The sequence below is a fragment of the Gadus morhua genome, chromosome 20 (genome assembly GCF_902167405.1).
Source record: "Gadus morhua chromosome 20, gadMor3.0, whole genome shotgun sequence".
Taxonomy (NCBI): Eukaryota; Metazoa; Chordata; class Actinopteri; order Gadiformes; family Gadidae; genus Gadus; species Gadus morhua.
In genome coordinates, this window is record NC_044067.1 from 1,303,519 (window position 1) to 1,330,471 (window position 26,953).

Consider the following 26,953-nt stretch of genomic DNA (forward strand, 5'->3'; position numbering starts at 1 on the left):
CGTGCGTGTGTGTGTGCGTGCGTGTGGTTATGTGTGGCTCCATCTGCCAATGGAGCTTCACACAGGGTGTGTGTGAAGCGCCCAGTGCAGTAGTGTAGAGGTGCTTGTAGTTAGCGCATGCTGCATGCTGCTTTCTGCTTGCAACTTTCTGCTTTTAGCTACCGCCGCTGGCTAGCCTCCTCAGGGGTGAAAAGAGGAGCCGAGTGCGTAAGCCTCCTCTGCCAGTACACAGCCTCTCCACCACCAAGGCTTCTGCAGTGCCTCCTCGTGGCCACACATGGTAACTGGGTTCCTTGCAGTCCCAGGCTAAACTGCAGGGGATCTCGGAGCAGCAGTGGGCCCCAGAGATGTGGTGTGCAGGCCCACCATGCAGTGGATACACCCTGACGCCCGTCAACCACTGCCCCAGCTATTGGCAAACAGCCCCACTGCCTTGTGGGATAGTCTCTTGAGACAAAGGCTAAGGGAGCACACCCCAACAGAAAATCATGCGCTGGCGTTGCGCAATTGGCGGGCCTAAATATGAGCTAGGTCCCGGCAGCCTCCTGCAGCTAGGATGGGGAGCTGGTCGTCCTGGGCTTACCCATGCCACCAGACCTACCCCATCTAGGTGAAGATAGTGCCATTGGAGATAGCGCACCTCCTGCAGCTCTTTAAAATGCTCTTTTGCGCAGGTTTCCACCTTTGACCAACGGTGAATCTTTACCTGGATCTACATCTGGTTGAAGTCTGGCGGCGTTGGGGTGTCTGACGACGGGAGCAGGTTTGAATAGACTGGGAGGTCTTAGTCAGAACCCTGCACGTCAGCGGCACAGGGTATGGGTCGCCAACAGCTGGGGTTGAGTGGCAGCTGTTCTCGGCAGACCCCTGTGCGACTGAGCAGCCCCTATTTATGGACCGCACTGCTCACCTCAAGTGAGGAAGGGCCTAGAAAAGGTGGCCTGAAAATTGCTCACTCCACCTACAACTGGACAGGCTACCGCACCTGTCGGGTCATTCCACTTCTGCAGTCGTAACAGAAGAAACAAATATAACCTCAAACTGGTGTCATGGAATATAAGAACCCTCCTGGACTCCTTTGGCAAGTCTGAACGACCTCATAGAAGGACAGCCCTGGTTGCGGCGAGCTGGGCCGCTATAATATCGACATCGCTGCCCTGAGTGAAACCAGGCTCCTTGATGAGGGGTCTCTAACAGAAAAGGGCATGGGCTACACTTTCTACTGGAAAGGCTATCCCCAAGGTGGACAACATCTGCACGGTGTGGGACTGGCCATTAAGAACACACTACTGCCAAAACTCACTGAAACAGCTGTGGGCATCAGTGAGAGACTGATGACCCTCCGTATTCCCCTGGAGAAGAAACGCTATGCCACACTACTCAGCGTGTATGCTCCAACCATACCATCCGACAGTGAGTCTAAAGACTCCTTTTTTCTGCACAAAAACATTACACAATTACAAAACCAAGGTTTGGGCTGATGAAAACATCCCACAACAATGGAGAGATGCCAGCATTGTCACCATATGTAAGAACAAAGGTGATAAGGCCATCTGTGATAACCATAGGGGCATATCACTTCTTGCTGTGGCAGGCAAGGTCCTGGCCAAGGTGATGCTTCGAAGGCTCATTAACAACATCACAGAGTCAATGCTACCCGAGTCACAGTGCGGGTTTACAAAGAACAGGAGCACAGTCGACATGGTCTTCACAACTCGGCAACTCCAAGAAAAGTGCAGGGAGCAACATAAAGACCTGTTTATGGTTTTTGTCGACCTATCCAAAGCCTTCGACACTGTGAAGAGAGATCTCTTGTGGGATGTCCTAATGCGGATTGGTTGCCCCATCAAGTTCGTCAACATCCTCCCAGCTTCTCCATAAGGGGATTGAAGGAAAAAGTGGGGTGACAGTAGTGTATAGGCTGGATGGTAACCTCTTTAAAATCAGGAGGCTGCAGGCAAAAACCAAACTGCATAGAGTAAGGATACTTGAGATGCAGTATGCAGATGATTGTGCTATTGTATCTCACTCTCCACAAGGCCTCCAGTCTGTTCTAGATGCAGCAGTTAGGGCATACAGCAGGATGGGGTTGACCATCAATACAGCCAAAACAGAGGTAATCTGCCAATGGAGTACCAACATCCCACCCACACCCCCCATCTTCACGGTAGCAGGGGAAAAACTGTCAGTTGTTCCATCTTTCAGATACCTGGGGAGCATTATATCTGGAGACAACAGCATTGACAGTGAGGTCCAAAACAGGTTAAATCAAGCATCAACTGCCTATGGGAGACTCAGGCGCCGGGTTTTTCAGAACAAGAACCTTAATTTAAACACAAAAATCGGTGTCTACCAAGCAACTGCATCACCTCCCTCCTCTACAGCTGTGAAGCCTGGGTTACTTACAGCTGCCACATCAAGTCCTTGGAACAGTTTAACATCCGCTGTCTGCAGCGCATCCTAGGAATCACTTGGCGTGACCGAGTGCCGCACAATGAGATCCTTGGGAGGACAGGCTGCAAAAGTATTGAGGCCACAATCACTCGGCACCAACTGCGTTGGCTGGGGCATGTCATAAGGATGCCCTACAACCGTCTGCCCCGCAGAGTGTTATATGGCCAGCTACACCAAGGTCAGCGCTCTGCTGGAGGTCCGAAGAAACACTTTAAAGGCACCCAGTGCAACTTTATGTAAACATCCAATGAAAAATAAACATTCAATTTCTAGTCTTTTTTACACGTAGTAAGTTTCAATAACTCCATACCATTACATATCGACATTCAAGGAGCAAAGATGAGACGTCGTTGTGTGGTGAGAACTGATAGAATATCGTAAACAACAACAATCGCCGGTGGGGAGAAGCCATTTTTCCATTGACTGGAAGCCTGCTTTATTTATTGTAGGTTACAAAAAATAAAGAAAATGGCGGCATTGTTGTTGTTATCGATTTTCTATCAGTTCTCACCACACAACGACGTCTCATCTTTGCTGCTTGAATGTCGGTGTGGAGTTATTGAAACTTACTACGTGTAAAAAAGACTAGAAATTGAATGTTTATTTTTAAGCCTCGCAAGTTGCACTGGGTGCCTTTAAAGGCCAGATGAAAATAAAACCTGGAGACCTGGAAAATATGGCTGCTGACCGCAACACCTGGCAGCAGCTGTGTCTAGATGGGACCAATACACTGGAGGAAGAAAGGACTGCCAGAAGACATCAAAGAAGGCTCAGGAGAAAAACACCCACACCCATGACTGCCAGCAACACCAATACCATGTATACATGCCCCACCTGTAACAGAGCCTGTGGATCCAGGATCGGGCTATTTAACAACTGCTGTGTGTGTGTGTGTGTGTGTGTGTGTGTGTGTGTGTGTGTGTGTGTGTGTGTGTGTGTGTGTGTGTGTGTGTGTGTGTGTGTGTGTGTGTGTGTGTGTGTGTGTGTGTGTGTGTGTGTGGCACATGAGTAACTTGAGTAACTGGTGCGACAGGCCTGCTATTATAGTAGTAAGATATTGTACCAGCTGTTACTCATAAACAAAACAAAGAACAGTAGGTGAAGAAAACAGGAGGTAAAGATAAAGTACGACCGCCCAGAAAATACAAAACATATTTTACCAGAAGTGCCCTCTCCGGAGGTCTGTGGTGTGTTCGGGGTGGAGGTCTTGTTGTCATGGTCAAAACACAGTTTCAGTACTCTGAATTATCATAGCAGCACAGCCACAAGTTATATAATTCAATATGTAAATCAATGCATGAAGTATAATTCGTTTTTGTGTAAATGTCAAGCAGGCCTAGAAACGACTTTACTCCACCTGCCTGACTGAATACAGTATTAAAAAGACACAGTATTTAAAACATGATTATTGCCTACCTTAATTTATTCATCATGAAGAGCTTTTATGACATTAGCATGTAATAAACATTCTCAATCGTTATTATTCTGATAATGACAAAAAATTGAATAAAGCATTTTAATTATATCTAATGTACAATTTATAGTACATACAAAATAATAATATGTATGTTTTCTTTACCTCTTGTATTTGATCATCGTTATAAGTCATCTCGTCACTGTCAACATAAACAAGAAGAAATCAGAAAATCAGAAATGCCTTAAGACTACATGCAGGTGTCGTGTATTATTCTGAAGGGAGGCAGTGCTGATAACTTTGGATTTTGACCAGGAATAGTCATGTTTATCAAGTGTTCAAGTTTCACTTGACAAAACCACAAGTATGCTGCAGTGATTGAATAAAGTTCAAACAGTTAACAGGAGATACATTTAGCTGTAGCCATTAAAGATCATACAGGTAACTTGGACTGTATGACGATACCTAAAGCACTCAAACACCTGTGATTGTGTACTCACTCTGTATCCTCAACTTTAGCACTGGAGTTCTTCCTTTTTTTTCCACTGTAATCTTGTAATTTTTCTGCCAGAGCTGCATTGATAGTGTTCCTGTAAAACCAAAAAAATATTATCAGACTTGTGCCTTGATAAGAGGGACCGTGTAGTGGTTCTATTTTATGCAAGCTAAGCCGTCAAGGCTTCGCCTTTTAGGCTTGTCCCGTGAGCGCACTCGCATGCACTGAAAATTTCAGCAATGCACCAATCAACGTGGGCCCCACCAAAATCCCCCACGGCACTGTATATAACGTGGCGCACAGTATATTTCGTCCTCTTTTCTCCCAGCAGTTGTTTGAACCATCCACCAAGACTACTGCTTCTACCATCTATGATAAAGAAATGCAGCATGGGCGTGACGGAGTCCACAGAGGTACGGCCCCTTCACGGCCTCTGCACCTCCTGCCCGGACGCTTCCACCTGGCCGGACCTCATCTCTCGCGGTATTCCCCGCTTAGAACTGCTCAGGTGGACATTTCTCGCGTTCAGAGAAAACCCCCACTGCAGCTTGGGGTTCTTCCTCAGCTATGAGGATCGTCCCCTGTTTGGGGTAGATTAGACGTCGTGCAACACTTTGGCAGCGGGCTCTCTTGTGTGCGTTCCCGCCACTTCAACTGATCCAGTCTCTTTTTTGGAGCAGATCAGATGAGGATCTGTCCTTCATTCTGGTGGCCCTGGAGAGCCGTTCAGCTCTGTGGTTATGGCTGGCACTTTCAGACAAGCGCACGGGATGGGACAGTGCACCAGTCGGGATGGCTGTTGGTTTACTTCAGAGAGGTTGATCTATCAGGGCAGAGGCCGCCAGCAGTGGTTATCAATACCTTCCAGAGTGCCCGCGTGCCTTCCTCTTCCTCCCTCTAGGCGGCAAGTGGTGCGCTTTCTCGAAGTTGTGTGAAAAAAAGACGTAATGGATCGGGAAAGGACCCAAATGCAGCACACGTAGGCAGGCAGACGGTCAGTTATGTCTTTTATTCCCAGATAGGAGTAGACAGAAGACCGGCAGGGCGCAGGCAGGATCCGTTGTCGGGGGTGGAAGACCGTCGATCACCGGGACAGAGACAGAGCAGGCAGGTCGGGGACAGGCAGGGTCGATAACGGGGAATCAGTCCGGAAAACGCTGGAGAAACTATTACTGAAGACATAGGGCAATCTGGCACTGAGAGAACTGAGAGGGGAGAATGAGATGGCTGAGAGGGGAGATCATGACAGTCTTCCCATCTCTCTGTGAAGTGGGAAGCGTCTCCTACAGCGCTTACTGGAGAAAGGTTTGCTTTCTTCATTATCAAAGTTTCGGTTGGCCGAGCAGGCGAAAGTGAGGTAAGATAGTGAGGTGGGATAGGTGGGGAGACCCCAAACCTCTCAATTAGGGTTGGGTATCGTTTGGGTTTTATCCGATACTGGTGCCTACCCAGTACTTTTTAAACGGTTCCGTTGCTAAAACGGTTCTCGAACCGGTACTTAAAAAAACGAAACCGCACACACTTGCATACATGCACGACTTGTTACGAGTTTCACATTAAGCAGAAAGTCAGCGGACACTGAGTTGAATGGCAACGGTATTTGCTAGCCTACTTGATATGCAAGATTTACGGTTGGCATTAAATTACTCCGAAGAGGAAAGGCTGCTGTGAGTGCTGTGACTAATATATATATTTTAAATAAAAATAATCACAAATAATAATAATTACTTGTTGAAAGCAGGCAGGCACGCAGCTATGCTGCTCGCGTTTACACTTGCGTGCATGGCGCAACATTACTGCCAAAGTCCTTAAGTATTTAACGCAGGTGCGCAAGGCCACAGGAGACGCCAATATTGTTTTCAACCGCTCGGTACCGCACCGTATTAGTTCGCATGTTTTGAAAATAAAATAAAGTATTTGTGAATAAGCGACTCTGTTTTTGATTTGTTTATTTGGTTTTGAACAGATAGTTTTGGATGCAGCTTTGAGTTTGTTTAATTGTTTGTTACTTTGAAATTACATTCGCTCGCAACACACACACAGACACACACGCACACGCACGCACACACACACAACCTGCCGATCTTCAATCAAAACAACATCAAGTAAGGGATGCCGCAGCGCGTTGACAAGTCCGTCCCGAGTCTCGAGGAGCCCATAGGCTTTATGTTTTGTAAGCCGTGACAGGCTCAAGTTGGCCTGAAATACCACGCCTCGCAGTCATGGATCTATAAAGAATATCGCAGTAGTAGTCGTACCCATGGACATATTATACCGGATTCCAAAATGGCTCCCATTCATTCCAATGTATACTGCTCAATGTCGCAGGGCAACATCAACGAGAGATATGCTTCCGCATCATGGGAGCCTAGCCACGACCTAGTTCATGGCGTAACAGATGCAGAAATATTTTTCTTTTTTAGTACCCCTCCCCCGTCAACAAACCAGCGCAAGGCCGGTACGGTCTCTCCCACCCCCCGTCCCCCCCGTCCTCAATGGAATCATAACTCGAACCCTGCATGGGAGTATAAGTTAACTTCATAAATATGAATGATTGCTCCATATAACATATAACACCAACATCAAAGTAAATCTATATAGGCCTAGAAAAAAAATAAAGTTCAATGTTATTGCTTAACAAACAGATTCCTTCCAACTATTTACTAAAAATGCAATCAATAATTTATATACAAATAAATGGTAACATATCGATCAGCAATGAGGTTGTAGTAGCCTACCCACATAAATAATTGTAATACACCAACATTGTTAACTGCCATACACAGCTAAACAAGCAAATGAAAAATTAAATACTAACGCAACTGAAATATTTATTAGACTATTAACAATATTATAAAAATGATACCATAATGCACCCGTTCCTTGTCTTTGGATCTTTTGAATAAATGGATCAATAAATGGTGAATCGCAATGATCGCAAGCAGAGGAACGTGAGAGTTATTGAGCAGCAGCTGCACCAGTCTAAAAATCCCTTTAAGGGGACATATTATGAAAACAACATTTGTGTTGTTGTGGGTAGATGGTGCTCCCACACACATACATATTTTGAAATAAGTCCGTACATGATTTTTTGAGTGAGGTACGCATTTCTGGAAGCAGCCCGCCTCCAGCTACCAAACGAGCGAGTCCGTTTCGGCGCTCCCTCCTACGTAGGAAGGGGGCACATTTGAATATTACCTCCCACTTCCCCACTCCCCTCCAATCAGAGCATCAATAAGATTTTGTGGACCAGCGGAAGAGCAGCTCCGGCGGGGTGAACTCGGCGCTAGCCCTGCAGCTAAGCTCCGGGAGTGCAATCCCTTTCTCTGGCGCCGAGCTCACCCCGCCGGAGCTGCCGCCGAAGGGAAGTCGGGAGGAGGAGACATGGTGTAGGAAGGGATTGTACTCCCGGAGCTGAGCTGCCGGACTGCCGCCGAGCTACCCCAGCCGGAGCTGCTCGTCCGCTGGAGCTGCTAGTCCGCTGGTGCTGCCACCTAGCTTCGGCGCCAGTTCAGCTCCCGGAGTACACCGCCCGAGCTGCCGGACTGCGGCCGGACGGCTTCGACGGCGGCCGGCAGCTCTGGCGCGGGCAGCTCGGAGGCAGTCCGGCAGCTCAGCTCCCGGAGTACAATCCTTTTCTTCTCCATGTCGCGGTTCATGGTCTTCAGAGAGTCAATGGCAATTCTTCTCAACCATGGCCGAGATATCCCCCACTACGAGTCTTTACTTGTGGAGGTACCAGACGTCAGACACAGTCTTTATTATTCATAATATCATCCGAGGCGCACATAGCTTTTGGCCGTGATATTAGATAGATAATATGAATACCCGTATATAATATTATTATTATGTTATATTATATTATATAGATATAAAGCTCCAGGAGTCAGCAAACGGCAACAATCCCTTCTCCTCCATGCTGTGGTTCAGTCTGACAGCTCATTGGTCAATGGGCAGCAGCTCATTTGCATTAAAGCTACAGACACCCGAAACAGCGCATTCTGAAGGGACTGAAACAGAGGCAAATAGCGGTAGACGATATCTTTTTTCCTAAAAGCTATTTCCAGCAAACAGCTTCAAAAAAATGTTTTCAGGAACTCAAATACTATGTTTACTTGTTGGGAAAACACCATAATATGTCTCCTTTAATCACTAACACACTTTTAGTGATGAAAAGTCACCACAGTGCCTTAAAACCATCAAGCTCATTCATGTTAAGTAAACAAGACACAAGAAGTTTATGCACTGTTCCTGGGGGCTTGGGTACGACGGTCGTACAAAGCGTGTTGAGCGCAACATTGAAAAGGGTCCCGTCCGAAACAGTCGCGCAGCGCTGCGTTCCGAACGTGTAATCAAATACACCGGTATGACGGTATATAAAAAAATCATATCCTCCAGAGTTATAATAATACATACCGTGTGCCATTTTCATTAGATGCATTTATCTTATTATATTATATGTAGATGAGAGGGAGAGAGAGACTGACCATTCCTCCTTCTTTTCTTGCTCCTCAGATATTTTGGCTTTCTCCCCCTCCAACGGCTTCACCTAATGGGGAATCAAATGGTGTTTGATATTCTAACAACTAACAAGATGTGTTGATTTTATTGGTATAAAACTCCATCACAGTTGCGGTCTCAATGGTTTTCACAGTTGACAGTCAACATTTCTATTCAAGACACATTTCATTGCAGCATAATTTTCCTCAAGTATTTTATTGTCAGGTACACTGAGAAACTGAGGACTAAGCTTGGCCCTGACAAGCTTAAGAAAAGGCGAAACACCAGCAACATACTAAAACTCAAAAGGCACACCTTTAAGTTCAGTTCATGTATTTGCGCCGGCAGGTCCTGTTTTTCTTCCGTTAGTCTTGGGGCGGCAGAGTTTGTCGGGTTGAAGTGCATTTCAGACTCTCCTTCGTCACAATTAGGCCTCGGCCTCTTTGTACCTTGAGGGGGGTTTTGTCAGAGAGAATACACCTGTTATTACCGGATGGCTGCTGCTTGTGGACACACTGCATGCTAGAGAAATATATGAAAGATTGTATCAGCTGTTACTCATAAATAAAACAAAGAACAGAAGGTGAAGAAAACAGGAAGTAAAGATAAAGTATGTACCACCCAGACAATGCAAAAAAAGATTTTACCAGAAGCACCCTCTCCTGAGGTCTGTAGTGTGCTCAGGAATGTGATCCAGTCGTCATCATCAAAATACCTCCAGTTTCCATACTAGCGAATACAGTATTAAGAGACACATTATTAAAAGATGATTATTGGCTACCTTAACTTATTCATCATGTAGAGCTTTTATGACATTAGCATGTAATAAACCTTCTCAATCTTTATTATTCTGATAATGATAAAAAATAGAATAAAGCATTTTGATTATATTTGATGTACAATTTATAATACATCAAATATAATAGTATATATTTCTTCACCTTTTCTGAATTATACTCTTCATCAGGACCCTCCTCACTGTCAACATAAAAAATTGTCAGAAATTCCAAGCTCAGTCAATGACCAGTTTTCTGTATGTCCCTATAAGACTACATACAGGTGTCCTGTAGCGTACTATTCTGAAGGGAGGCAGTGCTGATAACTTTGAATTCTGACCGGGAAAAGTCAAATTTGTCAAGTGTTCAAGTTTCACTTGACAAAACCACAAGTATCACAGTATGTGGCTGCAGTGATTGAATAAAGTTCAAACAGTTAACATGAGATACATTTAGCTGTAGCCATTAAAGGAGAATTTCACCGGTGGAATAATGAATCTGTATTGAAAGTGGGTCATACATGTAGTCGAAGAGTCACATAAATTTCTAATTTGGTGCCTTCTTGACCGAGAAAAGGCAGATAGTGACTATTTGGTGCTTGTGGATTGAAAACATCAACTCCCACAATGCCAATGAGCGTTCACTCCCTGAGGGACGTAACATAACAGCCAATCATCGTTCACTCCCTGCAGTCCAGAGTGACCTGCTGCATAGACCTCTGGGCCCGGTTTCCTGTAACCTTCTTAAAGCCTTCTTAATGCTACGTCATTCGTAACCTCTACTTTAAGTTATACCTTAACATCTCGCGTGTTTCCCGAAACGTTCTTTGCAACAAATCTCTTCCGTACGTCGTTCGTTGGTAAGATTGGTCTGAAGCGTTCATAGACCATACCATAGTGATGGTATGGTCTATGATAGTGATGGTTGAGCTTCTGACGCTAGTCGCCACCACTGTAACCTTTAGAAATTCCTGGTGCGCATGGAACTGCCACATTGGCAGTTTTGTGTTTCAACAATGGGTTTAAGTCATTCATGAAGAAAATAATTGCTTGAAACACACAAGCACAAAATAAAAGAATAGACATGCAGGATAGCAGTGTTACGAGAGTAGCGTATGTGTGTGTGCGAGAATGGCAGTGCGTGTGTGCGTAAGGTCAGCGTGTGAGTGTACGAGTGTAGGAGAGCGAGCGGTAGTGTGCGTCTGTCTAGTTTCAAGAATCGGTGGCCGCTTCATTCCGACCATATTCCCACCTATAAGCAGCAGAGCCACTTCCGGTCAAAGTGAAGGGTGTTCCCCCCGAGAGAACATCGGCCCTGGAGGGAACTTCTCCCCTGTGCTCCTCGACTATGGTCTGTGAGCCGACAGCTGGAAAGGTTTAACAGCAGGATAGACCTGCCCGGTTTCCCGATTAAGTCCAACCTGGTCTAACAGGAATCCGTGAATATTATATATATATATATCTATATATACAATATGGGAATGGGAGTGTTTCTCAGACTTTTTCCTGCTCTACAGAACGAAACGAGAGCAAGAGCGAGAGCGCGAGAGAGAGAGAGAGAGAGAGAGAGAGAGAGAGCTTCAGCAGTGGTGTGCGCAGATAGTAGGCTACAGTGCACCCTGTTTATGTATACGTGAAAACCATAAATGCAAAAACGGGTCAATGCTTTGTGTTATGGATACTCCAAGTTTTGCAGCAGATCATATTTACATTTATTTATTTTGTTGCTTCGAGGAGGTTGCCTACATTTAGACTTATCAAAGTTGTTGACCTCTATAGGCGTGATTCCCGAAAGGTCTCTTAGGATTCTTCTTAGGAAACAATTCGTAAATGGCGCTGTCCAGAAAGAACGTGCTGAAATCGAATGCTCAGATATCGAGTTTCCATTTCATGCCCATGACAGGGTTCTAAAAAGTCTTTGCGAATAAAAAATTGCTCGAAAACATTTATCTAACCATGGGCGAACATAGCATAGCTTACACTGATTTAAAATAATATATAGAAAATATACATTTTGACATGAAAATTAAATTTTGAATAGTTTATTTAGCTTATTATATAATACTGTTCATGCTGAGACTGCCTTGATTTTTGTTACCTTTAGGGGTCTGTGTTCGGGCTTTGCGCACCGCCTGGCCAGTGTGTGTTCGTCAGGCGAATACTAAATGTCAAGGGCCAGTATAAATTCCTTAATTTAGAAGTTTTATTATTATAGGTGAGATCTCCTGTGATGGGATCTCGGGGGGCATCAACCTTAGAAAAGGTGATGCTGGAAGCTCTCAGGCCAGGCCAGCAGCTACTTCTTAGCCACGCAGAGCCTAATTGTTTGTCAATTTGCAAATTTCACAAATTGCTTGCAGAATTGTGCTTGCCTTGACACTAGCCGCATCTACATGGATACTTCTGATACGATTAGAAGTGATAAAACAGCACAATCTGAATAAATAATATATACGCCTCAATCAGAATACAATTCTCTGATCAGAATATAATTCCAGGCGGAATAGAAGAGGTGGTGTAGCCTTTCGTTTAGACGGTGACGGCGTTTTTGGGGCATGAAAACACATAAATCTGAAACCACCCTCCAGAGTGGAAAAGTTGAATACGCTCCGCCGTAGCGTTTCCGTCTACAGTCTCTTTGGAGTCTCCTTAGGGAACACGCCGTTTACGAACGGCGTAAACGGCGTGTTCCCTAAGAAGACTCCAAAGAGACCATTCGGGAACCACGCCTATAGAGGTAAGCGACTTTGATAAGTCTAAACGTGGGAGTCTTCCAAGCCCGCTAAGAGTGAACGTTATCGGGAAACCGGGCCCTGAAGAATAAGTCCTGCTTCCGAGGCTCCCGGTTCCCTCGGTCAAATATCTATGGGAAATAACATGGCAATTCTGAATGATCGTACATAACAAACTCTGTAGGTGGTAAAGAAGTAAAAGCTGCGTCACGTTTTGAACAACACACTTTTTCCATCTAGTTTCCACTGGGGTTTTGGATTGTGGGTGACGTTAAAGTAGTAAATGATTATTAATGCTAACCGGGAGCTAGTTCCAATCTGTGCAGACTTCATACGTCATACTTGTTAGGGATGAGGGTGTTGAGCTGTCCTTCTTCGCAACCAGTCACAACCTAACGTGATGGTTATTTCACACGTGATTTCAGTGGTCTATAAAACTTAATTCAGCCGCTTTTCTTTTTTGAGATATTGAGATATTGGGCCCTATCTTGCATCCGGCGCAAGTGACTTAGTCACTGGCGCATGTGTCGTTGCTAGTTTACAACTGGCGCAGAGCGTTCTTTTCCCACCACCGCCACTCGCCGGTAAATTAGGGATTGATCATGCGATCATTTTCTTGACAGAGACATCGTGTAGGCCTACATACCCATAACTTTTAGGATTGATGAGTATTTGATCGTGAAAAACATTGTTTTACCGCGAGTGAGTGTTAAAAAGAATGAATGAATGCGGGCGCGCGTGTGTGCTCTGTTTAAACACACGCAAACTAAACACGTAACGCATAATACAATCAATGGCAATGTCTATTACCGCGGGGACACATGCATATTAGGATAGCATACAATACTGATAAGAAACAATGTTTATAATGTACTGCGTATATCATTAAATAGAACCACAGTTACCGCATATCATATATCATATACGTTTTCTTTGCCGACGTTTATTTGAGGACTCAGTATTTCTGAAGTTGTGGAAGAAAACCCCTTATTCCATGTGTGAATTAGGCCATATTATTTGGCAATAAACTGAGCCATTTGCAGTTTGAAATTCATGTGCATCTGTCTCATCGGAGACTGCAGACGCGCTGTCAAAATATCAACTTGTCCGATTCAAATGCGCTCATGGCTCTTAAAGGGGATGGGAGCTGGCACTCTCATTGGTTTGTTGGACGTTAAGCCCAAACCACACCTACGGGTAACTAGGCTGCTTCAGACCAACCCTTTTGACACTTGCGCCGCGACGCAAGTGTAATTTATCCGCCTGTAAAATAGTGATGGCGCCGTAGAACCGCCCACAAAGCTACTTGCGCTTTGCGCTTCCCACTTGCGTTTCAGACCGTTAAAATAGGGCCCATTGTGTCAAAACATGACGACTTCATACACGAACGAGCAGCATTGGTGCCACCTCCGTTGGTGGGCTCCGGTGCCACTGACTCCATTTCGGTGAAGACAAACCATGAAACATTGCCGTTGCTATGCAACCTTGACTGGGAGAGTCATGACGTCCTGAGTCTGTGCAGGTCCGTGTCAGCATAATGCTTCTCCATAATAGTTTACTACTTTAACTGTACCGACAATATGGTCGTATATGGTATTGATCATTGTAGTGTTTGCGGCACTGCCGTATATGGTATTGGTCATGATGTATGTACGTGAACGAGTCTGACATGTCTTGCTATCCCGGAGATAAAGCATCAGTACTGATAAACGGTTGTCCGCTCGTCTCATTCATATGGTAACCTACAACATCACATTGGCGACGAGGGTAAACATGGACCTATAAAGTCCGGAGGAATATAAAACGTCTCTGCTGCGGTAGTGTAGCTAGCTTTACAGTTAGCATAGCCAGCATTCCGAGGACTGAGTGGCCAACGCTACACGATGCACTCGTCATGTCGCTCGCGCACACTCCTGCACTCCATGCATTTGACTCTGAAACGGATCCAAGCTCGGTGGGACCGCGATGGACCAAATGGGTGCAGAAGTTTGAGAACTACACTACTGAGCTCAACATCACCGGCGATGCTAGGCTAAAGGCACTGCTGCCCCTAGCAGGAGAGCGCGTGTATGATATCTACGACACGCTTGCAGAAGAGGGAGACAAATATGCGGACGTAAAGCCAAGGCTCGGAACGTACTTCCCCCCCAAGAAGAACACTCAGTATCAAGTTTATATGTTCAGAAAGGCAGTGCAACTGCCAGGCGAAAATCTGGACACATACTGCACTAGACTACGCATGCTTGCAAAGAACTGTGAGTTTGCTGACACTGACAAAGAGATCAAAGCACAGCTGATTCAAAGCTGCACTTCAACCAGGCTGCGTCGACGAGCGCTGAGAGAGCCTGACAAGGACTTAGATGACCTTCTCGACCATGGTAGGTCACTAGAACTGTCCGAGCAGCAAGCAGCGGGCATGGAACAGACAGATACTGCATCAGTGAATGTGATCCAGCAGAATTAAATAATACAATAACTGCAGGAACTGTGGAGGACAATATCCACATGAAGGAGACTGCCCAGCACGGGTCAAGGACTGCAAAGCATGCGGTAAAATGAATCACTTTGCTCGAAAATGCATATCTAAGCAACAAGGATCAACCAAAGGGCTTGAACCAAAAGACGCAGACAGAGAGAAGGGTAAACAACACAGATGCAAAGTGTACAATGTGACCAGCACAGAGCAAAATGATGATTATAACTGGTCTAGCACCGATGAGAAATATGTGTTTGTAATAAACAGCAACAGTGACGACATGCAGCCACAGACACGCATCAAGCTCAACGATACCAAGATATCAGCACTCATAGACTATTGAATATTATCAGTGAGTCTGTTTTCAACACAATGACTCCGCGCCCGCAGCTCACAACAGTCAGCGTAAAAATATATCCTTATAGCTGCACCAAGCCGCTGCCCATAGCTGGAGCATTCAACTGCGCCATAGAGGCAGGGAACAAAAAGACTAAGGGCATGTTCTACGTGCTGGAGGGTGATGGCTACTCTCTGTTAAGCTACAAAACAGCTGATGACCTTGGCCTAATTAAAATAGTCAATAGGGTCTCCTCCATAAGCGGCCGAACAGTTGCAGACGAGCTGGTGGACAGTTGTCCAGAGCTCTTCCAGGGAATAGGCAAACTGAAAGACTTTCAAGTCAAGCTACACATCAACAAAGACGTGCAGCCTACCTGTCAGCCAGTGTTGTTTTCGTCAGGCAAGACGAAAACGAAAATGACGTCGTCAGACCCCTTTTTTCCATGACGAAAATGAGACTAAGACGAACGTCACCAAAGCCATATAAAGACTAAAATGTGACGAAAAATGTAGACATTTTCGTCAGACGAGAACTAGACGAGACTAAATTGTTAGTGAGTGGACGAACAAAGTTTCAAAACATGCTTTTTTCCCGCCAACTATAATATGCGTGCAATGTCAATCAAGAGCTCAGACATCAGAAATGGAGCCAGCTGCTTGTCTTAACAGTCACGCCCCCATCGCACACTAAAAGCCTCGCTCGCGCGCAGCTGCGCCTGCACGCACACGGCACACACACACTCATACACTACAGAGAGAGGCTGGTGGACGAGGCACACACACACTCATACACTACAGAGAGAGGCTGGTGGACGAGGCACACACACACACACACACACACACACACACACCATGGCAGCAGCAGCGGTGCCGGGTGCGGGTGGTCGTAAAAAGAGGGATGATTTATGGTCCCGCATCTCCGATGCGACCAAACCGGGGGTCTCATTCATTAAATTGCTCTGTGTTGCTGACCTGAGTACTCATCTCACTTGGCCTCCACGCAGAAAAAAAGATCGCTCGGGCAGGAAATAAGTACAAATATTCTCTGTGCTTCTCGTCTTCCCCCATAGGATCCCTTTTTTGTTTTTTCACTCTTGGTTTCACCAGCGGTTCGATGCCGAAACATCTTATGTATATTTGATTTTTGACTAAAACCTTTTGAGTTTTCGTCGGACTAAAACTAGACTAAAACCTTTGGAGTTTTCGTCGGACTAAAACTAGACTAAAACCTTTGGAGTTTTCGTCAGACTAAAACTAGACTAAAACTTTCAAAGATAGAAATGACTAAAATGGGACTAAAACTAGGAAGCATTTCGTCAAAAAGACTAAGACTAAAACTAAATCTAAAATGCCTGCCAAAAACAACACTGCTGTCAGCCAAACAGACGCGTGCCATTTCACATCCGAAAAAAAGTCGAAGACGAACTGATGAAACTCGCGAATGATGACATCATAGAGACAGTCACAGGCCCCACGCCATGGGACTCCCCAATTGTGACGTCTCAAAAACCAAAAGACCCAAATAAAGTGAGGATCTGCGTCGACATGAGACAAGCCAACACCGCCATACAGCGCGAACTAGGGATGGGCGTGAGGAATCGATTACTCGAGTACTACATACACTACTTACAAATGAACTCGGTTGGTGGACAGGCAAACTCGAGTTTGCATATACACACACAAACAAAGTTTTCTGAAGCAAATGTATCAAGTTTCTGTTCGGCGCCACTAACGCATGCCGTGGGCACAAAGCAAATGAAATGTATCAAATTTCTGTGTGCCGCGTGCCGTTCCGTGTGAAGGCACGCCAGAAATCAAAAAGTTAAGAGATGGCGGTTAAAGCAAAGCGCAGCGAAGAATTGAAATACTTTAAAGAAATAGGAGATCATAAGGTGAAATGTAAATTATGCCAAGCGAAATCGAGCTACCAGGGTACTACAAGTACTATGCGGCAACATATGCTCCTGAAACACAACGGTGTGTTCAGGAAAGCAGACCCGCAGCAACCAAGTTTGTCGGCTATTTTCCCCGCCGCAAGACATTGGTTGGTAATATTGCCGTTCATCATTAGGCCAATTCCTGCTGCAGATGCGTTGCATTCTAAAAATAGATTTGATTAAACGAGTACTCGATTGATCCTCGAGGAATTCCGTCGATCACTCGAGTTTGGAATTTACTACTCGTGCCCATCCCTAGCGCGAAAGCCACATCACACCCACCATGGACGACGTCATCCATGAGCTCAACGGAGCAACGGTCTTCTCCAAGCTGGACCTGACTGCCGGGTATCATCAGTTAGAGCTCCACCCGGCCAGCAGATACATCATGACCTTCACCACACACCAAGGTCTGAGGCGATACAACCGCCTGAACTTTGGAATATCGTCTGCAGCGGAGGTGTTCCAGAATGCAATATGCCAGACATAACAAGGGATCAGCGGTGTCAAAAATCGGAGTGACGACATCATCATCCACGGCAAGACACAGGCTGAGCACGACGACACCCTCAGAGCGGTGTTCCAGAGACTGAAAGCAAAAAGTGTGAGTTTGACAAATCCAGCCTTGAATTCTTCGGGTTCATATTCTCAGCAGACCCCAAAAAGGTCACCGCCATCAAGCAGGCCAACGACCCGCAGGATCTGTCGGAGGTCAGAAGCCTTCTCGGCATGGCAAACTACTGCGCACGATTCATACCAGACTTTGCCACCATCTCTGCACCAGTACGCAAGCTCACACGCAATGGAGCTGGGGACCGGAGCACACTGCTGCGCTACGGACAATCAAGGACAGCCTCACCAGTGACCTCCGAGGCACGAGGATCATCATCCAAGCATCCCTTGAACACAGAGTGTTGCAGTTAGCCCATGAAGGACATCAGGGCATTGTTAAAACAAAGACACTTCTCAGGTCAAAGGTAGGGTTCCCCGACATCGATCAGAAAGCAGAACAGACTGAAAAGAACTGTTTAGCATGTCAAGCAAACACACCCATAGCCCAGTCAGAGCCCCTGAGAATGTCAGATCTACCAGAAGCCCCTTGGCTTAATGTCAGTGCAGATTTCTATGGCCCCCTCCCTACGGGAGAGTATCTCTTAGTTATTATAGACGAGTACTCACGCTACCCTGTAGTTGAGATAACAAGGTCTACTTCAGCTAACACAGTTATCCCAGTGTTTGACAAAGTGTTTTCCATGTTTGGTATACCCCAAGTGGTCAAAACTGATAATGGTCAACCATTCATCAGTGAACAGTTTTCCAAGTTTTCTGACTGCCTAGGTTTCCATCATCGGAAGATAACACCCCTCTGGCCTCAGGCCAACGCGACAGCAGAGCGTTTCATGCGCTCGGGAAAGCCATCCGAGTGTCAGAGACTGTGAACATCCCGTGGAAGCAGACACTCAACACATTCCTCCGTGAGTATCGCTCTACGCCTCACAGCACCACGAGAGTAACGCGGTACAAGATGCACACAAAGGTCCCCATACTCACCTCAACCAAAGAACATTGACCACACGATCAGAGACAGAGATGGGCGTCCCATTACGTGCAATTCATTTTTCTTCAAAAGGGTGAATTCAGAGATACAGGACATTCCATCAGATCCCGACGAAGAGGATGATGGTTACACTGTCGCTGGTGCCTCACCAAGGAAATAAAGGTACCCCTCCAGAACCATACGACAGCGCCCTCCGTACCTAAGGGACTTTGTGTGAGATGTTGGTCAAAGGCAATATGCCAACATAGTTCATATTGTTGTCAGTAGACATGACGGCTTGTTCTAATGCCTGTTCATTCTGAATACACTTGCACTTATAATGCAGAGATTGTTATGCAAATGACTGGGAATGTTATAGCACAGGTTTAATACATGTATTAGATATTTGAAACATGTTGAATACCAGAGTATATGAGATATTTGAAACCAGAAATATGTGTACTGTTTGGTACTGTGTGAAATGTTATTTTGGTTACTAGAAGCCACAAGTAAATGGTAGCCTTATCTGTTTACAAGGCATAAGTTCATGTGTGCCCATTCAGAAATGTTGTGACGTTAGGCATCAAAAAAAAAAATGGAGTGATGTAGTGTTTGCGACATGTATTGCTATCCCGGAGATAAAGCATCAGTACTGATAAACGGTTGTCCGCTCGTCTCATACATATGGTAACCTACAACATCGCAGAAACTAGATGGAAAAAGTGCGTAGTTTAAAACGTGTGTAGTTCAAAAGTTCAATAGAAAAAAAATGTGCGCCTTCGGATGATATTATGAATTAAAGACTGCATCGGGTTCTTGGACGTCTCTGGTACTGCCATATCAAGTAAACACTCGTAGTGGGGGTTATCTCGGCTAGAGTCCTGCACGGGTGTTATTCAGGAGCGGAGGAGTAGGCCTAAGATAAAACCGTCCACAGTGGATGATGTGCTTTTTTGCACAGCAATCTAAAGCACCACGCCGAACACCAATTCCCCGGCGTTCCATCTAATGTGTCGAATTTTCCTTTGGGTGCGGGTTGGACGTCGGTATCAATTTATAGTGGGTCTGGTCGGGTGCGGAATGTGATTCGCGGGCACGGTGGGTGCGGGTTTGCAAAATAAGACCCGTGTATTGATTCTCGGCCATGGCGGAGAAGGTATTGGGGGAAGAAACGTTGGCTTTGAATCTCTGAAGTCCAGATTGAACCGCGACTTCAGATTGATGAGGAAGGACCAGAGACTTCAGAGAACCCGACACAGCTTTGGCCGTGATATTATATATTATATCATAGATGTCTGTATATTATATTATATAATTTAGATATAGAGCTCCAGGTCTCCCGCCTGAGCTCCTGGAGTGTTCTAGAATATTCTATAGAACACGGTCTAAAGCTCTTCGGATAGTGTTCCTGTAAAAAAAAAAGAATATTGTCAGAGGGGCCATGTAGTGGTTATATTTCATGTAGGCTTAGCCGTCTAGGCTTCGCCTTATGGGCTTGACCCGTGAGCGCACTCTCATGCACTGAAAATTATAGCAATTCACCAATCAACGTGTGCACCGCCCACGTTTCCCACGGCACCGTGTATATGATGTGGCGCACAGTAGCGTTCTTCCTCTTCTCTCCCAGCAGTCTCTTGAACCATCTACCATGACGACTACTTTGTCCATCGATGATGAAGAGATGCAGCATGAGCGAGCCCACAGAGGTACGGCCCCTTCACCGCATCTGACGCTTCCACCTGGCCGGACCTCATCTCTCGCGGTATTCCCAACTTAGAAATGCTCAGGTGGACATTTTCGCGTTCAGAGAGAACCCCCACTGCAGCTTGGGGTTCTTCCTCAGCCATGAGGATCGTCCCCTGTTTGGGGTAGATTAGACGGCGTGCAATACCTTGGCAACGGGCTCTCTTGTGTGTGTTCCCGCCACTTCAACTGATCCAGTCTCTTTTGTAGCAGATCAAATGAGGATCTGTCCTTCATTCTGGTGGCCCTGGAGAGCCGTTCAGCTCTGTGGTTATGGCTGGCACTTTCAGACAAGTGCACGGGATGGGACAGTGCACCAGTCGGGATGGCTGTTGGTTTGCTTCTGAAAGGTGGATCTATCAGGGCAGAGGCCGCCAGCAGTGGTTATCAATACCTTCCAGAGTGCCCACGTGCCCTCATCTTCCTCCCTCTACGCGGCGAAGTGGTGCTTTTTCTCGAAGTGGTGTGAAAAAAAAAACACGTTGTTGTAAGGGATCGGGAGAGGACCCAAATGCAGCACACGTAGGCAGGCAGACAGTCAGTTATGTCTTTTATTCCCAGATAGGAGTAGACAGAAGACAGGCAGGACGCAGGCAGGATCCGTTGTCGGGGGTGGAAGGCAGTCGATCACCGGGACAGAGACAGAGCAGGCAGGTCGGGGACAGGCAGGGTCGATAACGGGGAATCAGTCCGGAAAACGCTGGAGAAACTATTACTGAAGACATAGGGCAATCTGGCACTGAGAGAACTGAGAGGGGAGAATGAGATGACTAAGAGATCATGACAGTTGTCCCATCTCTCTGTGAGGTGGGAAGCGTCTCCTACAGCGCTTACTGGAGAAAGGTTTGGCATTCTTCATCATCAAAGTCTATGTGGTAGCCATTTTGGCTGGCCACGCAGGCGGAAGTGAGGTGAGATAGTGAGGTGAGATGGTGGGGAGACCCCAAACCGCTTAATAACCATAGATTCCAATGATAGTCTAGATATATAAAATGTACTACATGTACACTTTATATCTGAATGCGTAGTTGTAGTAAACAACATGGGTCAATGGTACTGCTGTGAAGTAGGACCATTGATACGGAGGACCTGTTCCAATATCTCCTCAATGACGTTGCACTCGTTCCCACAAGGCTTTCATTCAATTTTTGACCTCTGTCTTCAGACTGTGAGACAGGTATAACAATACATATTGTGTGCCATTTTCATTAGCTGCATTTATCTTATTATATTATATGTAGATGAGATGGAGAGAGAGACTGACCGTGGCTTCTTCTTTTCTTGCTCCTCAGATATGTTGGCTTTCTCCCCCTCCAACGGCTTCACCTAATGGGGAATCAAATGGTGTTTGATGTTCTAACAACTAACAAAGATGTGTTAATTTTATTGGTATAAAACTCCATCAGGGTTGCGGCATCAAAGGTTTTCACAGTTGACAGTCAACATTTCTACACAAAACACATTTCATTGCAGCATTATTTTCCTACCCTCAAGTATTTTATTGTCAGGTACACTGATAAACTGAGGACTAAGCTGAGCACTGCAAAGCTTAAGAAAAGGCGAAACACCAGCAACCTTCTAAACTCAAAAGGCACACCTTTAAGTTCAGTGCATATAATTTTGCTGCCAGGTCCTGTTTTTCTTGCGTTAGTCTTCTAACGGCTTCCATTTACTCTCTTTCTCTGCTTACCTCAACACTCTTGCAAGTTGGGGCAACAGTATGTACCACCCAGACAATACTAAACTGAATTCACCAGAAGGGCCCTCTCCTGAGGTCTGTGGTGTGGTCGGGGTGGAGGTCGTGTTGTCATGATCAAAAGACAGTTTCAGTACTGAATTATCATAGCAGCACAGTCACACGTAATATAATTCCATATGTAAATCAATGCATAAAGTATAAATTGGTTTTTGTGTAAATGTCAGGCAGACCTAGCAACGACTTCCCTCCACCTGCCTGACTAACGAATACAGTATTAAAAAGACAGTATTTAAAATATGATTATTGGCTACCTTAACTTATTCATCATGTAGAGCATTTATGACATTAGCATGTAAAAAACTCACTCTCTATTATTCTGATAATGATAAATATATATAGCATTTTGATTATATTTGATGTACAATTTGTGGTACATGAAATAAAATGATATATATTTCTTCTTTACCTCTTCTGATTCATCATCTTCATCAGGCTTCTCGTCACTGTCAACATAAACAATTGTCAGAAATGCCAAGCTCAGTCTATGAACAGTTTTCTGTATGTCCCTATAAGACTACATACAAGTGTCCTGTAGCGTATTATTCTGAAGGGAGGCAGTGCTGATAACTTTGGATTTTGACCGGCAAAAGCCAAGTTTGTCAAGTGTTCAAGTTCACTTGACAAAGCCACAAGTATGCTGCAGTGATTGAATAAAGTTCAAACAGTTAACATGAGATACATTTAAATGTAGCTGTGGGGGGTTGTGACGTCTGGCCTGCAGGGGGAGTATGGGCAGGTTGGGAGCGTACTGGATTGGCTGGGGGGGGGGGGGTGTGTGAGCAGGTGTCAGCACTCAGGCCAATCAGGGTGTTTGTATTTATGTGCCTGCTTTGTGGTTAGTAGGGGAACCGGGGAGCAGAGAGAGAGAGGTCCAACGCGTTCCGTACCAGAGATCGCATGACGTGGATTGCCGAACGCAAGGACTCTCCTGGACATTACTTTCAATTTTAGTTTGAAGTCTCTGCTTTGTTTTGTTACGCTTTGCAATAAAGACGCTCCGAGTGAGGGAAGACGAACTGTGGCCTCCGTGCGCTCTCTGAACCTGCTACAGTAGCCATTAAAGATCATACAGGTAACTTGGACTGTATAACGATACCTAAAGCACTCAAACCCCTGTGATTGTGGACTCACTCTGTATCCTCAACGTTAGCACTGGAGTTTTTCCTTTTTTTTCCACTATAATCAGGTGATTTTTCTGCCAGAGCTTTGATAGTGTTCCTGTAAAACAAAAAAATATTATCAGACTTGTGTCTTTTTTTTTAACATTGGGTTTATTGAGTTTTTCAGGTTTTATACAGAGAACAAACAAAAAAAAAAAAGGAAAGTGCATGTTAAGTAAAGGAAAGTTAAGATAATAACGGATCAACTTAATTATACATGGCATCTGCTGGGATCTGCTATGAGGTATAAGCAGTACAACATATCTGCTTAATTTACAGCATCAGTTATGTTTTATATATGTAAAGGAATATTTCCATACGACAGCAAACATAGTCTAGAATACACAAAAATGATACGTGCCATTGAATTTGACGATTCTTATAACCTGATAAGAACAGATAGGCATTAAGGGGTGGCCCGGTAAGTAACAACCGCACCCAAGACAACCGTAGAATGCAATACACATAACAATTTGAGTGATCATGAATAAAATGAACCTTTTGTATACTTTCCAAAGTATTAAAAGATAAGATAAAGAAGCAACAAAGAATAAAATAAAAGGAATAAATGTACAAAAATAAAACCCTAACCCAAAAAAAACTTTCTGTTTGTGTAATTATGTAGAAGAGGCGCCCAAGGTTGTTCATGGATACTCTATTTTTAATAAAGCCTGTCTGATCTTTATGTACAAGAAAGGGAAGATAATCCTCCAGTCTTGTCGCTATAGCCTTGGCATAAACTTTGCTCTCCACCAAGAGCAAAGAGATAGGGCGGTAGGAGCCTGCGAGTTCCGGGTCCTTTTCTGGCTTGCAAATTAACGTGATAAGGGCCTCCTGGATTGTTGGGGGTAACGTTTTGGTATTAAATGAATGTTGGTACATGTCTATTAGGGGGTTCAATAGAGGATTATGATATTTTTTATAAAACTCCGGAGTGAATCCGTCTAACCCTGGGGCTTTTCCGGACTGAAGAGACATAAGGGCTTTGAGAATTTCGTTCCTGGATAGTGGTTGATCTAGCCTAGCCCTGTCTGCTTCGGACAGCTTAGGTAAGTTCAATGAGGATAGGAATGTCTCACATTTATCAGCAGTATTCTCAAATTCTGATGAGTATAAGCTCTTGTAAAACCCTTGAAAACAATTGTTGATCTCTTTTGGGTTACACGTGGTAATGTTGTCAGATTTTTTGACTTTATGTATCATTGACGCTGACATTTGCTTTTTCAATTGCCAAGCTAGTAGTTTGTTACCCTTATAATAATAATAATAATAATAAATTTAATTTAGAGGCGCCTTTCAAGACACCCAAGGTCACCTTACAGAGCATATAGTCATCATACATTATTTAAAAAAACAAGACATTGTGTAAAAATAAATAAACATAAGCAATAAGAAATAAATAAAAATAAATAAAACAAGACAAAACAAAACAAAAAAACAATCAAAACAGTGATCAGTTAGACGTTGTGTGCGAGTTTGAACAGGTGAGTTTTGAGTTGTGACTTCAAGGTTGTAATGGTGTCTGATTGTTTTATGTGTGGGGGGAGGGAGTTCCAGAGCCTGGGTGCTGAACAGCTGAATGACCGGGCACCCATTGTAGTGAGTCGTGATGTGGGGATACATCCCTTATCCCTCAGTTCATAATATCTCTGTCTAGTCCTAAGTAATGCCCTCTCAGTTTTATAAGTGTTCGATGTATTGTATTGGTTGCGTTTTCTCAAGAGAGTCTTGTGTAGACCTTCCGATCATGTTTTAAAGTGTACCACTTTTTATTTCAGCCTCTAGTGTGTCCAGATTTTTCCAATATTCTTTTTTAATGTGACTAGAAAAAGATATTATCTTCCCCCTAAGATAGGCCTTAAGCGACTCCCAGAGTGAGGAAGGAGAAGGGGCGGTCTCAGAGTTTGTCTCTAAAAATAGTTTAATTTGGGAAGTAATGAATTTATCAAAATCTGGGTTGTGTAACAGAACAGGATTAATTCTCCATCTGTAAAATTTCTGAGATTTATCTCTTGGAAGGATTGTCAAAGAGATAGGGGCATGGTTAGACATAACACGAGGAAGATATTCCCAACTACTTATTCTGTGGACCATTGCCATGGGTATAATAAAGTAATCTATTCTGGTAAAAGAGTTATGTACAGGAGAAAAAAAAGAGTATTCCCTATTTTTGGGGTGTGCAAATCTCCAGATTTCACATAGTCCCAGTTCCTTGATCGAGGAGTTGATAATTTTCCTTGATCTACATTTAGCTGGATTTTTATCAGACGAGCGGTCCATCTTGGGGTCAAGGGTCAGGTTAAAGTCCCCCCCAATAATTATATCACCTTCCACATCGCTGAGTTTTAAGAATAAAGACTGGAAAAAATTAACATCGTCATAATTTGGGGCGTAAATATTAACAAGTGTGATGTCATCCGAATGAACTTTACCCTTAACTAATATGAATCTTCCCCCTGGGTCACGTTCTACTTTTTCTGATATAAAGGGAAAGTGTTTATTAATTAGGATGCAGACACCCCTAGAGCTAGTATTGAAGGAGCTAAAAAAAATCTGGCCTCCCCAAATCTTACCCAGCTTCTCATGTTCCTTAACATCCAAATGAGTTTCTTGCAGAAAACACAGATCCGTCTTGTTTCTCTTTAAGTAAGTATGTATTTATTTCCTCTTCACTGGGCTATGCATGCCATTTATGTTCCATGATATGAAGCGACAGGTATTCATAGACATCGATATTGAGTAAATTCTCTTTTTTTTAAATGCCAATAGTTTAGACGTAGGCTACATTCAACAGCGGATAAACAACTTAAAAAAATGTCTGTTTCAGATAGGCTATTCTATATTGAAAGCGATCGTACATAGGCCTATGTCTTGTCATTTGTAGCCTACATAATAACTTTAAACAAATCCAACACACACGTAACTCACCCACATGCCGCTGGTGTCAAATGGAGAAAAAAGGAAGGAGGGAAATCGTATAATGAATAAGGTAGGCTAACAATAATAGTGAAGCATGTGCAAATATTTCTCCTTCACGCGAGAGGAAAGGAGAATCATAGTGCCTGGTCATCATAGCCTTATCCATTATCGAAACAAGTCCAAAATCCTTTGGTCTCCACATACAGGGGCAAAAACAGGTGGGCGAATCTGCATGAAGCCGTAACGTTTCCCCCGGCTGCACATCCCAACGAGATTCCGGAGTCGGGCACAAACGTGATGTAGTCTCCAAACACTCCACTTAAAACCAATCCCCAGACGTCTTTGTTCAGTTTGTCACGGGCAGGCTTTCGGCGAATGTATGGGCTTCAACTGGGTCTGTGTAACTAGTTTCTTTACCGGCATGTTTCAGCAGCTGGCGGGCAGGATACACCAGCCGGTAGTCCACTTTCTTCTTCCACAGAATTTTTTTTGTGTCATCAAACCTCCGTCTTTTCTGTTGGAGATCAAATGAGTAGTCGGGATAGAGCCGGATGATGTTGTTTTCATGTCGCAGGGTGCCCAGCTGACGAGCCCGAGCCAAAGCCCGTTCCTTATCCTGGTAGCGAAGGAATTGCATCATTATGACTCGGGGCGGTTGACCTGGCTTTGGTCTTGCCGCGAGAGCGCGGTGGGCGCGCTGGAGCTCAATCCC

At 44.7% G+C, this 26,953-nt stretch overlaps 2 protein-coding genes across 6 annotated transcripts in view; both read right to left on the reverse strand.

Annotated features, from left to right (window-relative positions):
• Positions 1 to 26,953, reverse strand: part of LOC115533112 (MORC family CW-type zinc finger protein 3) — a 267,109-nt gene that overhangs the window by 33,323 nt on the left and 206,833 nt on the right. The gene's annotated exons all lie outside the window — the stretch shown is intronic.
• The window catches only part of LOC115533113 (glutamic acid-rich protein-like), a 148,945-nt gene that overhangs the window by 2,906 nt on the left and 119,086 nt on the right, over positions 1 to 26,953 (reverse strand). For 3 of the 4 annotated variants that reach the window (XM_030343385.1, XM_030343383.1, XM_030343386.1), the window contains 10 exons: positions 23,294 to 23,380; positions 22,569 to 22,605; positions 21,668 to 21,729; positions 9,806 to 9,842; positions 9,512 to 9,593; positions 9,180 to 9,313; positions 8,852 to 8,913; positions 4,369 to 4,458; positions 4,034 to 4,070; positions 3,615 to 3,660 (listed from right to left, as the gene is read on the reverse strand). In XM_030343385.1, coding sequence (XP_030199245.1) covers positions 3,615 to 3,660; positions 4,034 to 4,070; positions 4,369 to 4,458; positions 8,852 to 8,913; positions 9,180 to 9,313; positions 9,512 to 9,593; positions 9,806 to 9,842; positions 21,668 to 21,729; positions 22,569 to 22,605; positions 23,294 to 23,380 — 674 coding nt within the window. The remainder of the gene's footprint in view (positions 1 to 3,614; positions 3,661 to 4,033; positions 4,071 to 4,368; positions 4,459 to 8,851; positions 8,914 to 9,179; positions 9,314 to 9,511; positions 9,594 to 9,805; positions 9,843 to 21,667; positions 21,730 to 22,568; positions 22,606 to 23,293; positions 23,381 to 26,953) is intronic. The other variant, XM_030343384.1, reaches the window with a different exon arrangement.